At 45.1% G+C, this 14,379-nt stretch overlaps 1 protein-coding gene across 1 annotated transcript; it reads right to left on the bottom strand.

The window, feature by feature from the left end:
- Positions 1 to 184: 184 nt before the first annotated feature.
- ZSWIM7 (zinc finger SWIM-type containing 7) lies at positions 185 to 14,367 on the bottom strand. The gene is made up of 5 exons (XM_032841371.1): positions 14,173 to 14,367; positions 11,601 to 11,622; positions 6,430 to 6,532; positions 2,006 to 2,110; positions 185 to 507 (listed from the first exon to the last, which is right to left on the bottom strand). Exons 1-5 carry the CDS (start codon positions 14,261 to 14,263, stop codon positions 382 to 384), a joined length of 447 nt encoding a protein of 148 aa, XP_032697262.1. The 5' UTR covers positions 14,264 to 14,367; the 3' UTR covers positions 185 to 381.
- Positions 14,368 to 14,379: the final 12 nt, after the last annotated feature.

Raw genomic sequence — 14,379 nt, 5'->3', positions numbered from 1 at the left:
ATCAGCGGGGGGCTGGCTTCTCCCTCTGCCTGCCACCCCGCCACCGGCTTGTGCCATCTCTCTCTTTCAAATAAATTAAAAAAAAAAAAAATCTAACCGCAGACAGGACATGGTATTTGGCTTTGTTTGGTCGGAGGCTTGCTTCGGCTAGGAAGCCGACCCGCGAGGCTCAAGACTTTTCAGGAGAAATTGCAGAGCTTCAAAGCACACGCACATCTGGCGTGCAGCTGAGTCTCTTACCCGTGAGGGAACAGAGGCAGTGGCAAGAAGTCTCCAGAAGATCTATTTCACCTCTCTTCCGTGTGAAGCTTGGCAGGTTAAATGTGTTTCTGGGTGGGACTCCTGTTTTGAAAGATAACCATGTCTACAAGATAACAGCGTCTATATCTTCTGTGCTGCTTGTTTCTTCTTCATGAGTAATAGGTCAGTCAGTTGCTTGTCAGAGACCGTTAGCTGTCGACAGGTTCCCATCACCTGACTAAGATAAATCGCCAGGAGGTGCTTGCACTGGAACACAAGACACAAACCTGTTAGACGCGGGCAGGGCTGACACTGACCAGGACCGCTCGCCGCACTTACTAGGGAGGGAGTCGGGCCCACACGTCACAGACTCACTGCCTAAAAAGTGCAGCTGAGGAGGACATGATGTGTTCCTTCTAGAAATCCGAGGGGATAAAGGAAGTTTTACTTTGCCTGTTGTTTTGGGACTGGCACAGGGTTTATAGCCCACAGTGAGAAGCAAGACGGGCCCCTCATTTTCATCTTCCGCTCTGCTGCCTTCTTCCAGCCTTCAGAACGCTCTTGACGGCGATGCTGAACGTTCCCTGACCTGCCGTGTCGCTCGGTGCTTCTCGCAGATGAGCTCATTGAAATCCGTCCGCCAGCCCACGAGGACAGGCCTCAGCCCCATTCTACCCACGCGCCCAGTCTGTGGTCTGCTCCCTTCACTGCGCTCTGCCCTGCGGGGGACCTGCTGGTGGGTGGTGGAACCCTCCCCTGTAGCAGCCTGGACACACCTCTGGGGACATGCGGGACCTTCTGTCACAGAGCACGCTCAGCTTCAGATACCGAAGGGGCCCGAAGTTTGATCCTGTCCCTTCATGGGCGGAGCACAGCTATGACACACCAGCTGTGAAGCTGGTCTTTGAATGACGAGATGCGCAACCAGCCGCCCCCGTTCCCAGGATGTTTACCAGCTTAACAGTGAGAGAGAGGGGGGAAGCGTGGAGCAGGTACTGTAATCTTCCCTGGCAGGTCTTACAAAATAGCTACCTGCTCTCGGGTGGGTAGTGCTTTCTCCTCGGAAATAAGGAGTTACGGGAGTATGTCTTGCTCCTGCTTGATGTTCTGGGTGCCTGTGAAGTGGGCAAAAGTCGCCACGTGCTCTCCTGCCTCGTGTGTGAGGCCGGCGTGGCTCACTGCCAGGCCGTCCGACGAGCAGTGGGAAGAACACCTCATAGCTGCAGCAGGGGATACACAGACGCGCCGACGACCAGTTTAGCTCCTGATTTTGTTGGGCTAATTCCCCAGAGCCAGCTTTCGAGATTACCTTGTTGCCCTCCCCAAAGCTTCATCTGTGACCCTTTAAATAAAAGACTTGGTAATGGATATAGATCTAAAAATGACCCTGCATTCTGGGGGGTGGGTAATCCCTAAAGAGAGGACTCTGCAAGCAAGAACAGTCAGCCATCTGTTTCGATACATGGTAAAAATTCCTGTTTTGGGGGCGGCTGGGTGGCTCAGTGGGTTGAGCGTCTGCCTTCAGCTCAGGTCATGATCTTGGGGTCCCGGGATTGAGCCCCGCACCGGGCTCCCGGCTCAGTGTGGAGCCTGCTTCCCCCTCTGCCCTTCAACCCAGCTTGTGTGTGCGCGCACGCACACTCTCTCTTAAGTAAATAAAATCTTAAATAAAAAAAATTCCTCTTTTGTACAACTCTTAAGCCACCCGGTAAGGGCCAAGAAGTTGCTAATCTGCCCAGAGAGGGAAAAGCCTTCCCCTCCTCACCAGCAGGCTGTCACTCTTCCGCAGCACTGAGAAGGCAAAGGCAGGACACGAGCAGTAATGACAAGAAGCCAGACACGTGTATGTTTTACCAGAACTTCCAAGTACCTAGAAGGAAAAGGACAGATGAAATCAGACTCGGGAGAGGTGTGGTGGGAAACGGCTCCCTTCCCTTAAGTTTATCCATTTGCGGACTCCGGGTTGCCCTGCAAATCGCGCTGGGAACTGCAGTAACGTCTGACCCAAAAGGGGAGACCCCCACTTCCCTGTGTGCAGACTCGGGGCTCTGCTGTATGAAGATACAGCAAAACTGGAGTTTCAGACCAGCTAAACCTCCTGTACAAACGGCCTTAGTCCTCTCCCTAGCGGTTTAGAGAGCCCGCTCCATGGGCTGCCTGCAGAGAGGTGGAAGGACCAGTCCCCTCCGAACACTTTGCTGTTTCTTCACCTTTCGTGTCTCACAGTAGGTGTGAGCGTTTCTAAAGCTTCCGCCACACACCCAAACCAAGTGTGAAAACCGGTGAGCAGTGCGGTGGGAAGACGGGTGTTCAGAAGAAGGAAACGGCTCTTAAAAAACATTTGAGAGCAGGGAGAACAAACAAAGCAAAGAATCTTGCAAAAGGGATGACTCAGCGGCCAGGGTGGAGGTCTCCGAACGAGGCAAGCCTGGAACTGCCTATTCACCCGGCAGGATGGAAGGAGGATGCAGATACTTGAGGGGCTGGTGAGAGGTCTAGTCCAGGAACAAACTACCAACAAACTGTTGGTAGTCGGGGGACAGAAGCAGACAGGCTTACAGGGAAATTATGATGTGTCTGTGGCATGAATGGACAAACCTTCCGAAGAAATCGCTCGTGGACATCTCTCCACCTCCAAGCAGCCCAAACCAAAAAGGTCCGGGGCCTGAAGTGTAAAATCAGTATCCAAGGAAGTAAAAACATCCTGAGGAGTATTTTACCATGACCTGCCACTTAGGAATTTAACCCACAGCTTTCAAATTAGTTTTAGGCTCTGAGATGGGCAGATTAAATGAAGAGGCCAGGACTCCCCCCCACCCCCCCCCCAACAAAGAGTCAGCACTCTTGAAAATCTCCCCTCTTCCTCCCCAGCAAAGAATAAAGCCACTGGGAAGGCCGCAACAGAAGACCATAGCTCCAGCGTTGTTTGTCAAAGTGATGACAGTCTGAAACCAGACTGTTTTCTACTTCATCCTGGGAAAAACCCAACATCCAGCAGTGATGTGAACAATTCTTGGGTCTCCGAACCATTACCAATAGGTAAAATGTTAGATTCCTTCCTTTCCTCTACCTCTTCTCTCTAGGTGTAAATTTAAGCAGGCATTAGCCTCTGGAATTCTATAATGACTTGAATCATTGTCCGGCTGCTTCTTGCAGGTCTCCAGTCCTTCAGAACACTCTGGACTGTGCCAAACCGGTGCCAGGTAACTTAGGGAGGGGGAGAGAGTCTACAGATGCTCCCGTGCCTGATCCTGTCAGGGGCTGGCTAAGACTAAAAGTACAATGTTCAACTGCCTGAGGCAGTGAACACTGTCCAGAGATAGTAAATTGTGAATTTGCTTCTTCCTTATCTAGCCATCAGATGACTAATGAACCCAGTAATCAGGCAAAAATCTGAGTTAGAAATGTTTACAACTGGAAATTGACCTCAGGGATCATCTAACTCAGTGGCTTCAGCCTTGAATGGAAAAATGCCCTCCCCTCCCAGAACTGCCCCCGCTTCTGCCCCCACTTGTCTCACTCACAGTCTGCAAGGTTTATCCCCAGAAGGAGAGAGCTTTTAAAAGAGAAACATCTGGGTAATAGGAAACGGAGGCCGTGAGTAGACTCGTAGGAGCCTCCCTTGGGGGAAGTCGGCTGTGGTTCCGGCGGCTTCTAAGGAGCACGACCCACCTGGACGGTCGTCCGCTTGCAAGCACAGTCTGTTTTACGGCTGCTGCCGGCCTCTCAGGAGCCGTCCCAGTGCTCAGCTGTATGATCTGTTGTGCCCTGTGCTCAGTGCCTCTGAGAGATCATACACTGCTGCCCTATTAAATACCGGCTGGCTGTGTGATCCGCTTTAGCCGGGAAGATAGGTGTAGCCACGCGGAAACGACAAACTGGCACCGACCACATCCTCCTCCTCTCTGCTGTGAGACCCACAATACTCCAGAGAAGGGCTGCTGCGCCGACGCGGATCGCTGAGTGAAGACGTTCTGAGTAGATGACAGCCAACTCGGAACCGACAGGAAGCATGACTGAGACATACATTTTTGTTTCTGGAAGCCTTTGACATTTGGGAGTCATGGTTGCCCCCTCCTAACTTAGGCTCTCCTGACCGATGCATCCCTCTCTCTAGGTGACCCCAGAAAGTCTACAGACAAGCAACTCAGGTGACAACAGCACAGTGACGACTTTGGAATAATTACTGCTGTGTCTGGAAGACAGTAACAGTCCTATAGCATGACCTACGGGAAGATGACCAGTGGGGGGGTCAGACAGTGTCTGACTCAACTTTTATCATCTCAGAGAACTTCTTACTTAAGCCAAATTCGGACTATCTTAGTGTACAATGAGACCATTAAGGTTAATTTGAGAGTGTATATAAGAGTTCTACAGCCTCATTTAAATCAAAGTCCAAGCTGAAAGTCACAGTACTAGGAAGTTTGCGTTTTTATGACGAATAAAGCAATGTAATAGAATACAGGATGGGAATGATGAAAGTTAAACAAGTGGCAACCTTGGGAGCAACAAAAAGTCAACAAGAATTGAATTATTTCAAATAAAACCTTTTAAGATTTTAACTAATGACTAGATCTTAGAACTGGAGGGCACTTAGAAGTCTGTTTGCACAGGTCAAGTGTTATGCTAATACTGGGATGAAGACAAAAAAAATCTGAAACTAAAAGATGTGGGAAAAACTCAAGGGCCCTTCTTGTTCCAGGTATTTTAGCTCCCTAGAAACGCCAAATAAAAACACTAAGAAGTAAAATGGAAACACCTCTTCAGGTACAACATCATTTAATAGCTTTGATTATTAATCTGTTGAGTTCGCCCTGACAAAATTCTAACAGGTGGCTTCTTTTACGTAAATGCAGTGTTAACTCCGGCACTCAACATTAACTACCCCATTTTCCTTAATGAAGAAACGGATGAAGATTTTACCAGATGGGTTAAGTTATGCTATAATGTGGAACAGCCAGCTAATTCACTAAGCAAAGGTACCTATTTGCCCAAGGAGGCTTTCCTCCCTCTCTAGGAATTAATGGACATGGTCTCAGCTCTGAGAAGTTCATCATAAATAAACCAGAATCCAAATGCTGAAAAACTTCCTACTTCCTCGTTTTCAGCAAGACCTGGATGACATACTAGAGCTGATGGCTTCTTTACTCCTTCCAAGCCAGATACACACATACACAATTTTTTAAATATTTTATTTTCAAGTAATCTCTATACCCAAAGTGGGCCTTGAACCTACAACCCTGAGATCAAGAGTCATGCCCTCTACCCACTGAGCCAGCCAGGTGCCCCCGGACTCAAAATTTTGGGAGAACACTGCCCGTATTTTTATTTCATTCACAAGATTCCCCTCCCTCAATCCCATGACACTTACCCTTGTCTCATATAACTAGGCTGGGGTGCAGGGGAGTGGGAATGGGTTGGGGTGTGGCCCACTGTTTATAGATAGGCAGTGTGGGACAGCAGTTACAAACCCCAGCGGCTAGACGTGAGTTTACTTTTTTGCATCTCAGTTTCCTGCAAGATAAATACCTACTTGGGCTTGGAGGGTTGTGGGGGGGGGGGGCGGATTATCAACAACACATGGAAATCTGAGTCTCTCAGAGTCTGATAAGAGGCTATCACTTTACAGATCTATGCATATTAAATTCTAGAGGACAAAACTAAAGTCCAGGTAGACAATCTGCCTTGAGCAGCAGTTTTTGTTCTTTTTTTTTCTTAAAGAGAGAGATCACAAGTAGGCAGAGAGGCAGGCAGAGAGAGAGGGGGAAGCAGGCTCCCTGCTGTGCAGAGAGCCTGATGTGGGGCCTGATGTGGTAGATGAATCTGAGCATGCAGAAGGACCTCAAAATGCATCCTGGCTTTTGCTTGTAGGCAAGAGATAAGGAACAAGGTGGAAGTGTCAACACAGTTTTTGGGAGTAAAGTGCCTGTTGTCAAACACAAGGAAGCAAAAATCAACTCCATGCCATTAGACTTGAGAAAACAGCTTCTCTGTGTCATTGCCAGTTCCGTACATTGCTACCAGGAAGCGTTAAGAGGTCTTAGTTAGCTTATCTTCATTACTAATACACTGATTTTCTGAAGTTGGGTCATTTGCTTTTCAATAGCCAGGATATACTGGGATTCCTGAAAACATTTGGTAGTCAGGGGTGTTTCCTTGTTGAGCTGATCCCCACCTCTAGATTTCTACCTGGTAAACACGCCTCCCACTGGGTGATGAGATTAAGGTGACGGACTGTCGGTCCACGAGGTCCAAAGCCTGGACTGCCGATGAGCCGAAGATGAACTTCAGTCTGGGAAACAAAGAGGTTTTCCCATTAGACGCCCACTCTCACAGTCACCATAGGAACTTAACCCAAGGGATCACCTTTGGCATTATTTATTTATTTATTTATCTTTAAAGATTATTTATTTATTTATTTGACAGACAGAGATCACAGGTAGGCAGAGGCAGGCAGAGAGAGAGAGGGGGAAGCAGGCTCCCCGCTGAGCAGAGAGCCCAATGTGAGGCTCGATCCCAGGACCCTGGGATCATGACCTGAGTAGAAGGCAGAGGCTTTAACCCACTGAGCCACCCAGGCGCCCCACCTTTGGCATTTAAAAAAAAAAAAATTTCATTTTAATTTGGGAAAAAAAGAATACAGCAAAAACCCATGTAACGTTAAACCCCTTAGAATGTTAACATGTTTACGGAAAAAGCTCTGTTTACACATTATACTGCTTCCTGTTCTTCCCAATTAACTTTCACCCGAGGTGACTGCATGCACTGGTTTCCTTCCTGCTAATGTTTTTCTATTGTATTTGACAAAGTACACTGAATATGTATACACAGCACATACATATACACACACCTGCATGTGATCTTGTTTCCTAAGTTTTAGAACACAAAAAGATATATTGTAGGCTTTTTTTGGCAACTTGGTTTTTCCTATTCAGTATGCTTTTGAAAATGATGCATGTTAACATACGTATTTTTTTATTTAATTTCTGAGTAACATTCCACTGTGTGTACATGTATTTTATTTTTTAAGTACGCTGATAGGCATTCCGTTTCTGTTCTACATTATAAATAATACTCAGTTATCCCTGTACATGTCCCTAATGCACTTAGGTGGGAATTCTTCCTGCTTATATTAGACTTGCTGGGCCCTAAGATGTGTGCATTTTTCATGTTTTTTAAAAAAATATTTTATTTATTTATTTGACAGACAGAGATCACAAGTAGGCAGAGAGACAAGAGAGAGAGGGGGAAGCAGGCTCCCTGCTGAGCAGAGAGTCTGATGCAGGGCTCCATCCCAGGACCCAGGGATCATGACCTGAGCCGAAGGCAGAGGCTTTAACCCACTGAGCCAGCCAGGCGCCCCCATTTTTCAGCTTTCATAGGTGTTGCTAATAGCTTTCCACAGTGGGAACTGCAGTCCCACCAGCACTTCATGAGTTCGAGTTTCCCCACATCCTAACCAATATGAGTATTATCAGACTTTCATGTTGAGCATCTGATGGGTAGTCATTTGTACTTTTTGTATTAGTAATAAAGGCTATCCGCCTTTAAATGACAGATCAGAAAAAATCCCCCCAAAATGTGGGAAAATTCTTATGATAGGTGAGAAAGATTAGGTACAAAATTAGGTATTCAGAAACTCTCATTCGTGTTTAAAAAAAAATTTTTTTAAGATTATTTATGTGACAGACAGCAAGAGAGGGAACACAAGTACGGGGAGTGGGAGAGGGAGAAGCAGGCCTCCCGCTGAGCAAGGAGGGGCCCCCCCCCCCCCGCAGGGCTCGATCCCAGGACCCTGAGATTATGACGTGAGCTGAAGGCAGACACTTAACAACTAAGCCACCCAGGCGCCCCATGTTAAAATTTTTTTTTAAGAAAATCCATGATCTCTGGGACGCCTGGGTAGCTCAGTTGGTTAGGCGGCTGCCTTCAGCTCAGGTCGTGATCCCAGCGTCCTGGGATAGAGTCCCACATTGGGCTCCCTGCTCAGCAGGGAGCCTGCTTCTCCCTCTGCCTCTGCCTGCCTCTCTGTCTGCCTGTGCTCACTCTCTCTGACAAATAAATAAAATCTTAAAAAAAATGTTTAAAGAAAAATCCATGATCTCAAAATAAAACATTAAAAAAAAAAAGGCAAACACAAACTGTAACAGTGATTATCACTGGGTGGTATGATTGTTGATGCTTTTCATGTTTTCTTTATCTTCCAAGAACATTTTTTTAGTATTTTATTTATTTGAGAGAGAAAGCATGAGTGAGAGGCAAAGGGAGAAGCAGGCTCCCTGCTGAGGAGGGAGCCTAATGCAGTATTCAATCCCAGGATCCTGAGATCCTGACCCAAGCCAAAGGCCAATGTTTAACTGACTGAGCCACCAAGTGCCCCAACCAAGAACGTTTTTTTTTTTTTTTTATGAGCAGGAGTTATTTTTATAAACTGGAAAATAAAATGGATGAGTTGAACTAAAATAGAAGTTAATGTTTTAAACAACTCATGTGATCTGACACAAAACATGAAGATAGAGCTACTATCTTCAAGATTAAAATGTTCAAATTCTTCATTTTCCAACAATCTAGTCTCTTGATACAACAAACTAGTAGAATGGGAAGAATTTTAAATTTTTTTCATTAAAACATGAAGATTATCTATGGGCAAAGAAAAATAAAATTTGGTCATAACTTTATCAATTAATCATGGTTAACTGTAAAAATGAATCTAGTAAGAATTTTTATACCTGTCTTTGTAACTTTATAATTTATGGTGAACACCCTCCTGAGTATTTTTTTATTCACTCTTAATGGTTACCAAGAGTTCCACTATGAAGATTTTCTATGGGCAAAGAAAAATAAAATTTGGTCATAACTTTATCAATTAATCACGATTAACTGTAAAAATGAATCTAGTAAGAATTTTTATACCTGTCTTTGTAACTTTATGGTGAACACCCTCCTGAGTATTTTTTTATTCACTCTTAATGGTTACAAAGAGTTCCACTATGAAGATAAAGTATCTTGCTTCTCCCCAAACTCTGTGTTTAGATAACTAGAGTTTCTTAAATCTAATGTGAATCACTAGACTGTTTCCAGGTGGGTCTGTTTTCGTTTTTGCTACCATAAGCAATACTGTATGAATATACTCACTGTAAAATCTTGATAAACATGCATGAGCACTTCTTTGGGATACACTCTTATAAATGGAATTTGTGAACCAAAGAACATGTGCATGTTTTAAAGCTCCATGGACTGTGGCCAGATTAGTTCCCAGTTGACACTTCTACCAAGAGGGTATCAATTATCCTGTTCTCCATGTTCTTGGCAACATGTGGGACATTCTTTTTTTTTTTTTTTTTTTAAAGATTTTATTTATTTGAGAGAGAGAGAGTGAGAGTGCATCCGCAGGAGGGAGGGGCAGAGGGAGAAGCAGGCTCCCTGCTCAGCAGAGAGCCCGATGTGGGACTCCATCCCAGGAGTCTGGGATCATGTCCTGAGCTGAAGGCAGACGCTTAACCACTGAGCCACCCAGGTGCCCCCATCTGGGACATTCTTACCAACATCTTTTTTGTGGTAGCCAGTTTTAAAGATGGGAAGTTGTGTCATTATTTTAATTTGTATATTTATGATCACTAGGAAGATTCACCCTTTTCCCCAAAGTTTTTGCTAATTTACATTTTTATTATTTGCCCATTTTCTTTGTTTTAAAAGTAATTTATTTTCTAATAATAATCGCTATAAAAATTTAGTAAAGAAATGTTAAAACCTTTTGTAAACCTAAATTCTCATTTCTTTCTTCTAAAATCATCACTGGCACAGGTTGGTGTATATCTTTCTAAACTATTAAACATTAAGTGTACAAATGCATACACAATTAAATGTTACTCATTCCTAGGTAGCTTTCACTTTTTTGTTGTAGCTATATTTTTGAACTTTGTGTATGAGGGCAAATAATTTTTAATCTCTGTAATAAAAAACCTTTATTCTCTTGGATTTTAAACATTTCTATCATCTACAAATAATGGTAACTCTTTCCTTACAGATAGGCATGCTTCTAATTTCTTTTTCATGTGTCAGTATAACAACTACAACTACTAAAACAATGTTTTTTTGTTGTTGTTTTTTAAAGATTTATTTATTTATGAGAGAGAGTGCTTGCACGTGAGCAGGACGAGGGGCAGATGGAGAGGGAGACAAGCAGACTCCCTACCAAGTGGGGAGCCCAATGTGGGGCTCAATCCCAGGACCCCAGGATCATGATGCAATCTGAAATCAAGAGTCAGATGCTGAGCCAGGCACCCCTACTTTAACAATGTTAAAAAAAAGGGGGGAGGCAAATAGGACAACACAAGAATACCTTGTATTATCAAGAATGGTATTGGCTTTGGACAGATTTTTAACAATGTCAAGAAAACATTGTTCTTAGTAGAGTACTTTTAAAAATAAAGAGTTGGTGGGGCGCCTGGGTGGCTCAGTGGGTTGAGCCTCTGCCTTCGGCTAGGGTTGGGACCTTGGGGTCCTGGGATCGAGCCCCGCATTGGGCTCTCTGCTCAGCGGGGAGCCTGCTTCCCCTTCTCTCTGCCTGCCTGTCTACTTGTGATCTCTGTCAAATAAATAAATAAAATCTTTAAAAAAAATTTCTTAAAAATAAAGAGTTGGTGTTGAAAGGATCTGGCTTTTAAAACACATTAATGGTGGGTGCCTGGGTGGCTCAGTTGGTTGGGTATCTGCCTTCGGCTCAGGTCATGATCCCAGGGTCTTGGGACATCCCTCATTGGGCTCCTTGCTCAGCAAGGAGCCTGCTTGTCCCTCTGCCTGACTCTCCCCCCACTTGTGCATGATCTCTCGTGCACAAGATAAATAAAATCTTTTTTTTTTTTTAAAGATTTTATTCATTTATTTGACAGACAGAGATCACAAGTAGGCAGAGAGCAGGCGGGGGCGGGGGGGAAGCAGGCTCCCCACTGAGCAGAGAGCCCGATGCGGGGCTCGATCCCAGGACCCTGGGATCATGACCCGAGCCGAAGGCAGAGGCTCCAACCCACTGACCCACCCAGGCGCCCAAGATAAATAAAATCTTCAGAACAAAACAAAACACATTAATGGTTGGGGCATCTGGGTGGCTCAGTTGGTTAAGCATTCGACTCCTGATTTTGGCTCAGGTCATGATCTCAGAGTGGTGGGATCCAGCCCTTTGTCAGACTCTAGACCCAGTAAGGAGTCTGCTTGGGATTCTCTTTCTCTCTCTCTCTCTCTCTGCCCCTCCCCCAGCTTTCTAAATAAGTAAATAAATAAATAAGAATCTTAAAAAAAAATTAAATAGAACACGTTAATGGTTAAAAAAAAAACCCAATTCTAACAGGATATATACTTACGATAATAGATGCTCGTCAGGAACTGTAAAACATGAATGGGAAGAAAGTTAATCATGTTAAACCAGTGGCCATAGACACAAAAATCATTTAAAGTCTATAACCAAAAAGATTTTTGTGTAAGATGGTGAATTAAGTCTATGCATCTAACTTTACTCCTTCCAAATACCCCACTAAACAATAATAAAAGTATTTTTCTTTAAAAGCATAAGCTCCTCAGGATGAAAGGGCAGGCAGAAACAGCTAAGATATACTGGAAAATAATTTACAAGACCCAAGGAAACTGAATCCTAAGCTAGCAATGGAGAGAGCCAAACAACAATAAGCTCATTTATGCTCCAAAGTCCACTACCTTCTTTCCCCTAAAACCCTCAGAAATTGGTGACATCAGATAGCTCTGGAGGTGGAAATGAAGCTGGGGGCAGGGGAAGCGTTGCTAAAATAACACAAACTTTTAAAGTTAAGTTTAAGGAGATAGAAGGTAGTGATATAATGCTTTCAGATGTCTGAAGAAATATTATTTCCAACATATAATTCAATACCTAGCCAAGCTATCATTTAAGGGTGAGGTTGGAAAAAAAGTTTTAGACATGTAAAGCTTCAAAAAGTATACCTCATGTACTCTTCTTCAGGAAGGTACTAGAACTACTAAGAACATCTCAGTCATCTAAACATATGTGATAGAGATTTATTTATTTTTAAAGATTTTATCTATTTATTTGACAGAGAGAGATCACAAGTAGTCAGAGAGAGAGGGGGTAAGCAGGCTCCCCGCCAAGCAGAAAGCCCGATGCGGGGGCTCGATCCCAGGACCCTGAGATCACGACCTAAGCCGAAGACAGAGGCTTAACCCACTAAGCCACCCAGGTGCCCCTGCAGTAGAGATTTAGAATACGGGTAAAGAATTTGAGATTGAATTAGGGATACATACATAGACAACTAAAAAAACCCGGAGGGGTGGGGTGGAAGGGGAGGCATAGGGTGGCTGCATGATGGACATTGAGGAGAGTATGTGCTATCGTGAGTGCTGTGAATTGCATTAAGACTGATGATTCAGGGCCGCCTGGGTGGCTCAGTGGGTTAAAGCCTCTGCCTTCGGCTCAGGTCATGATCTCAGGGTCCTGGGATGGAGTACCCCATCGGGTCTCTGCTCGGCAGGGAGCCTGCTTCCCCCTCCCTCTCTCTCTGCCTGCCTCTCTGCCTACTTGCGATCTCTGTCTGTCAAATAAATAAATAAAAAATCTTAAAAAAAAAGACTGATGATTCACAGTCCTGTACCCCTGAAGCAAATAATACATTATGCGTATATTTTTAAAAAAGAAAACTAAAACACATACACACACAACCAGAACAGTTGTTAATTCTTGGGAAGACCAAAAAGTTATGCAGGAAAGGAAAAGTAAACATAGCTTCCCACGTGGCCCAGCTGTGATTTGCTATCACATCATCATACAAGGGTAAACTCAGAATCTCAATCTAAAAATATTATCACCGAAGGATAGGGATCAGGAATAGTGTATCACTATGTACAACAAATATTTTAAAATAACAGGACACGGCTCTGCTGGAAATAAACACGAATCAATGGCAGTGGTCCCTCTGCCTGAGCCATGAGCTAAGAGTGTCACAGTGTATGGATTAACCCATCCAGACAGAGCCCACTTTTGGCAACCACTGTTTCAGCTAACAAGACTGTTTTCTTCCCCCATCCTTTCTGGGAATCTGAACATATCTGAATACGTGGCTGGCCTAATCTTTTAAACATATATATACAATGCTTGTGTCAGTATGGGTTACTTTTCTCAATCCTTTAAACACGGGACCTCTTGAGGTCCTTTTAAAACAGTCCTTTTAAAACAAAAGCTATCCAAGTGAAAAAGCGGCAGTTTTGAGGTCTGCACTGCTATTAAGTGGCCGTTTTTTACAGTGACTGAGTATTTCTAACTGGTCGATGCGTTTTGATTAGAATTATCATCTAAAATCACCTAGGTGATTTTCGTAAGCAATAGTCACAGAGCATCCTCTGCTGGTCAGAGAAAAAAAAAACAGGTACTCTCACAATATCCCTATTTACTCCAATCTTTGCGTATGCGTTTGCGTTTCGTGCTTCTGAAATATTTATCTGGCGTATACAGTGTACGCGAAGATTAATGTTAAAGTTAAGATTTTGAGGGGGGGGAGAAAAAGACCGCAGGCAAGCTTAAAAATTCAAAACTTCGCCTCCCTTCCCGTCTCTTGAACCCTCCTGGTCTGAGGCCCCTTCTCACGGGTCTCGTGGCAGCGCCTAGCCCTTCTCTCCCTCTGGGGCCCCGCCCGCCTGCTGGGACCACTGCCTGCTCCCTACACAAATCTGGCTTTCCTTTTCCTTCTTCTTCTTTTTTTTTTTTTTTACGAACTGGGGTTTGGGAATAGAGCCATAGGAGAAAAAAGCCCAGAGAGGCCAGGACGAAGAGAGCGGGGTCAGCGCGCCCAAACCGGCGCCCCGCAGGCCCAGCGAACTCCGCCCCTCGCCTCCCCACGGGCTTGGCCAGGTCCACCGCCCACAGCGCAGCTACGCACGCCCTCCGGCCCGTACTTCGCGCGTTTTCCTGCACCGCCGCTGCCATTTCGCTCAGGAGCTCCTCGACGACAGCGGGCAACGTGGCTCCTGGCAAGGCGACGGCCATGGAGTCCCAGGCACTTAGCCTCCCGGGAAAGCCCAGCAGGTGCGAGGCTCCGACGGCTCTGGGGAGAATTCCCGCCGTCGGTCGGGGGCGGGGCGAGGCGCGGGGACGTCGGCGCG

This window comes from Lontra canadensis, unplaced genomic scaffold (assembly GCF_010015895.1).
Source record: "Lontra canadensis isolate GAN:19392208 unplaced genomic scaffold, GSC_riverotter_1.0 scaffold122, whole genome shotgun sequence".
Classification (NCBI taxonomy): Eukaryota; Metazoa; Chordata; class Mammalia; order Carnivora; family Mustelidae; genus Lontra; species Lontra canadensis.
This window is presented reverse-complemented; position numbering and strand designations above follow the sequence as displayed.

Excerpts from the sequence above, each read along its gene's own strand:
- ZSWIM7 (XM_032841371.1), bottom strand. The coding sequence starts at position 14,263 with ATGGCCGTCGCCTTGCCAGGAGCCACGTTGCCCGCTGTCGTCGAGGAG. Across the intron at positions 11,623-14,172 it reads GGTGCAGGAAAACGCGCGAA|TTCCTGACGAGCATCTATTA; the intron begins GTACGGGCCGGA and ends CATGTTTTACAG. Across the intron at positions 2,111-6,429 it reads GTGGGAGGCGTGTTTACCAG|GTACTTGGAAGTTCTGGTAA; the intron begins GTAGAAATCTAG and ends TTTTCCTTCTAG.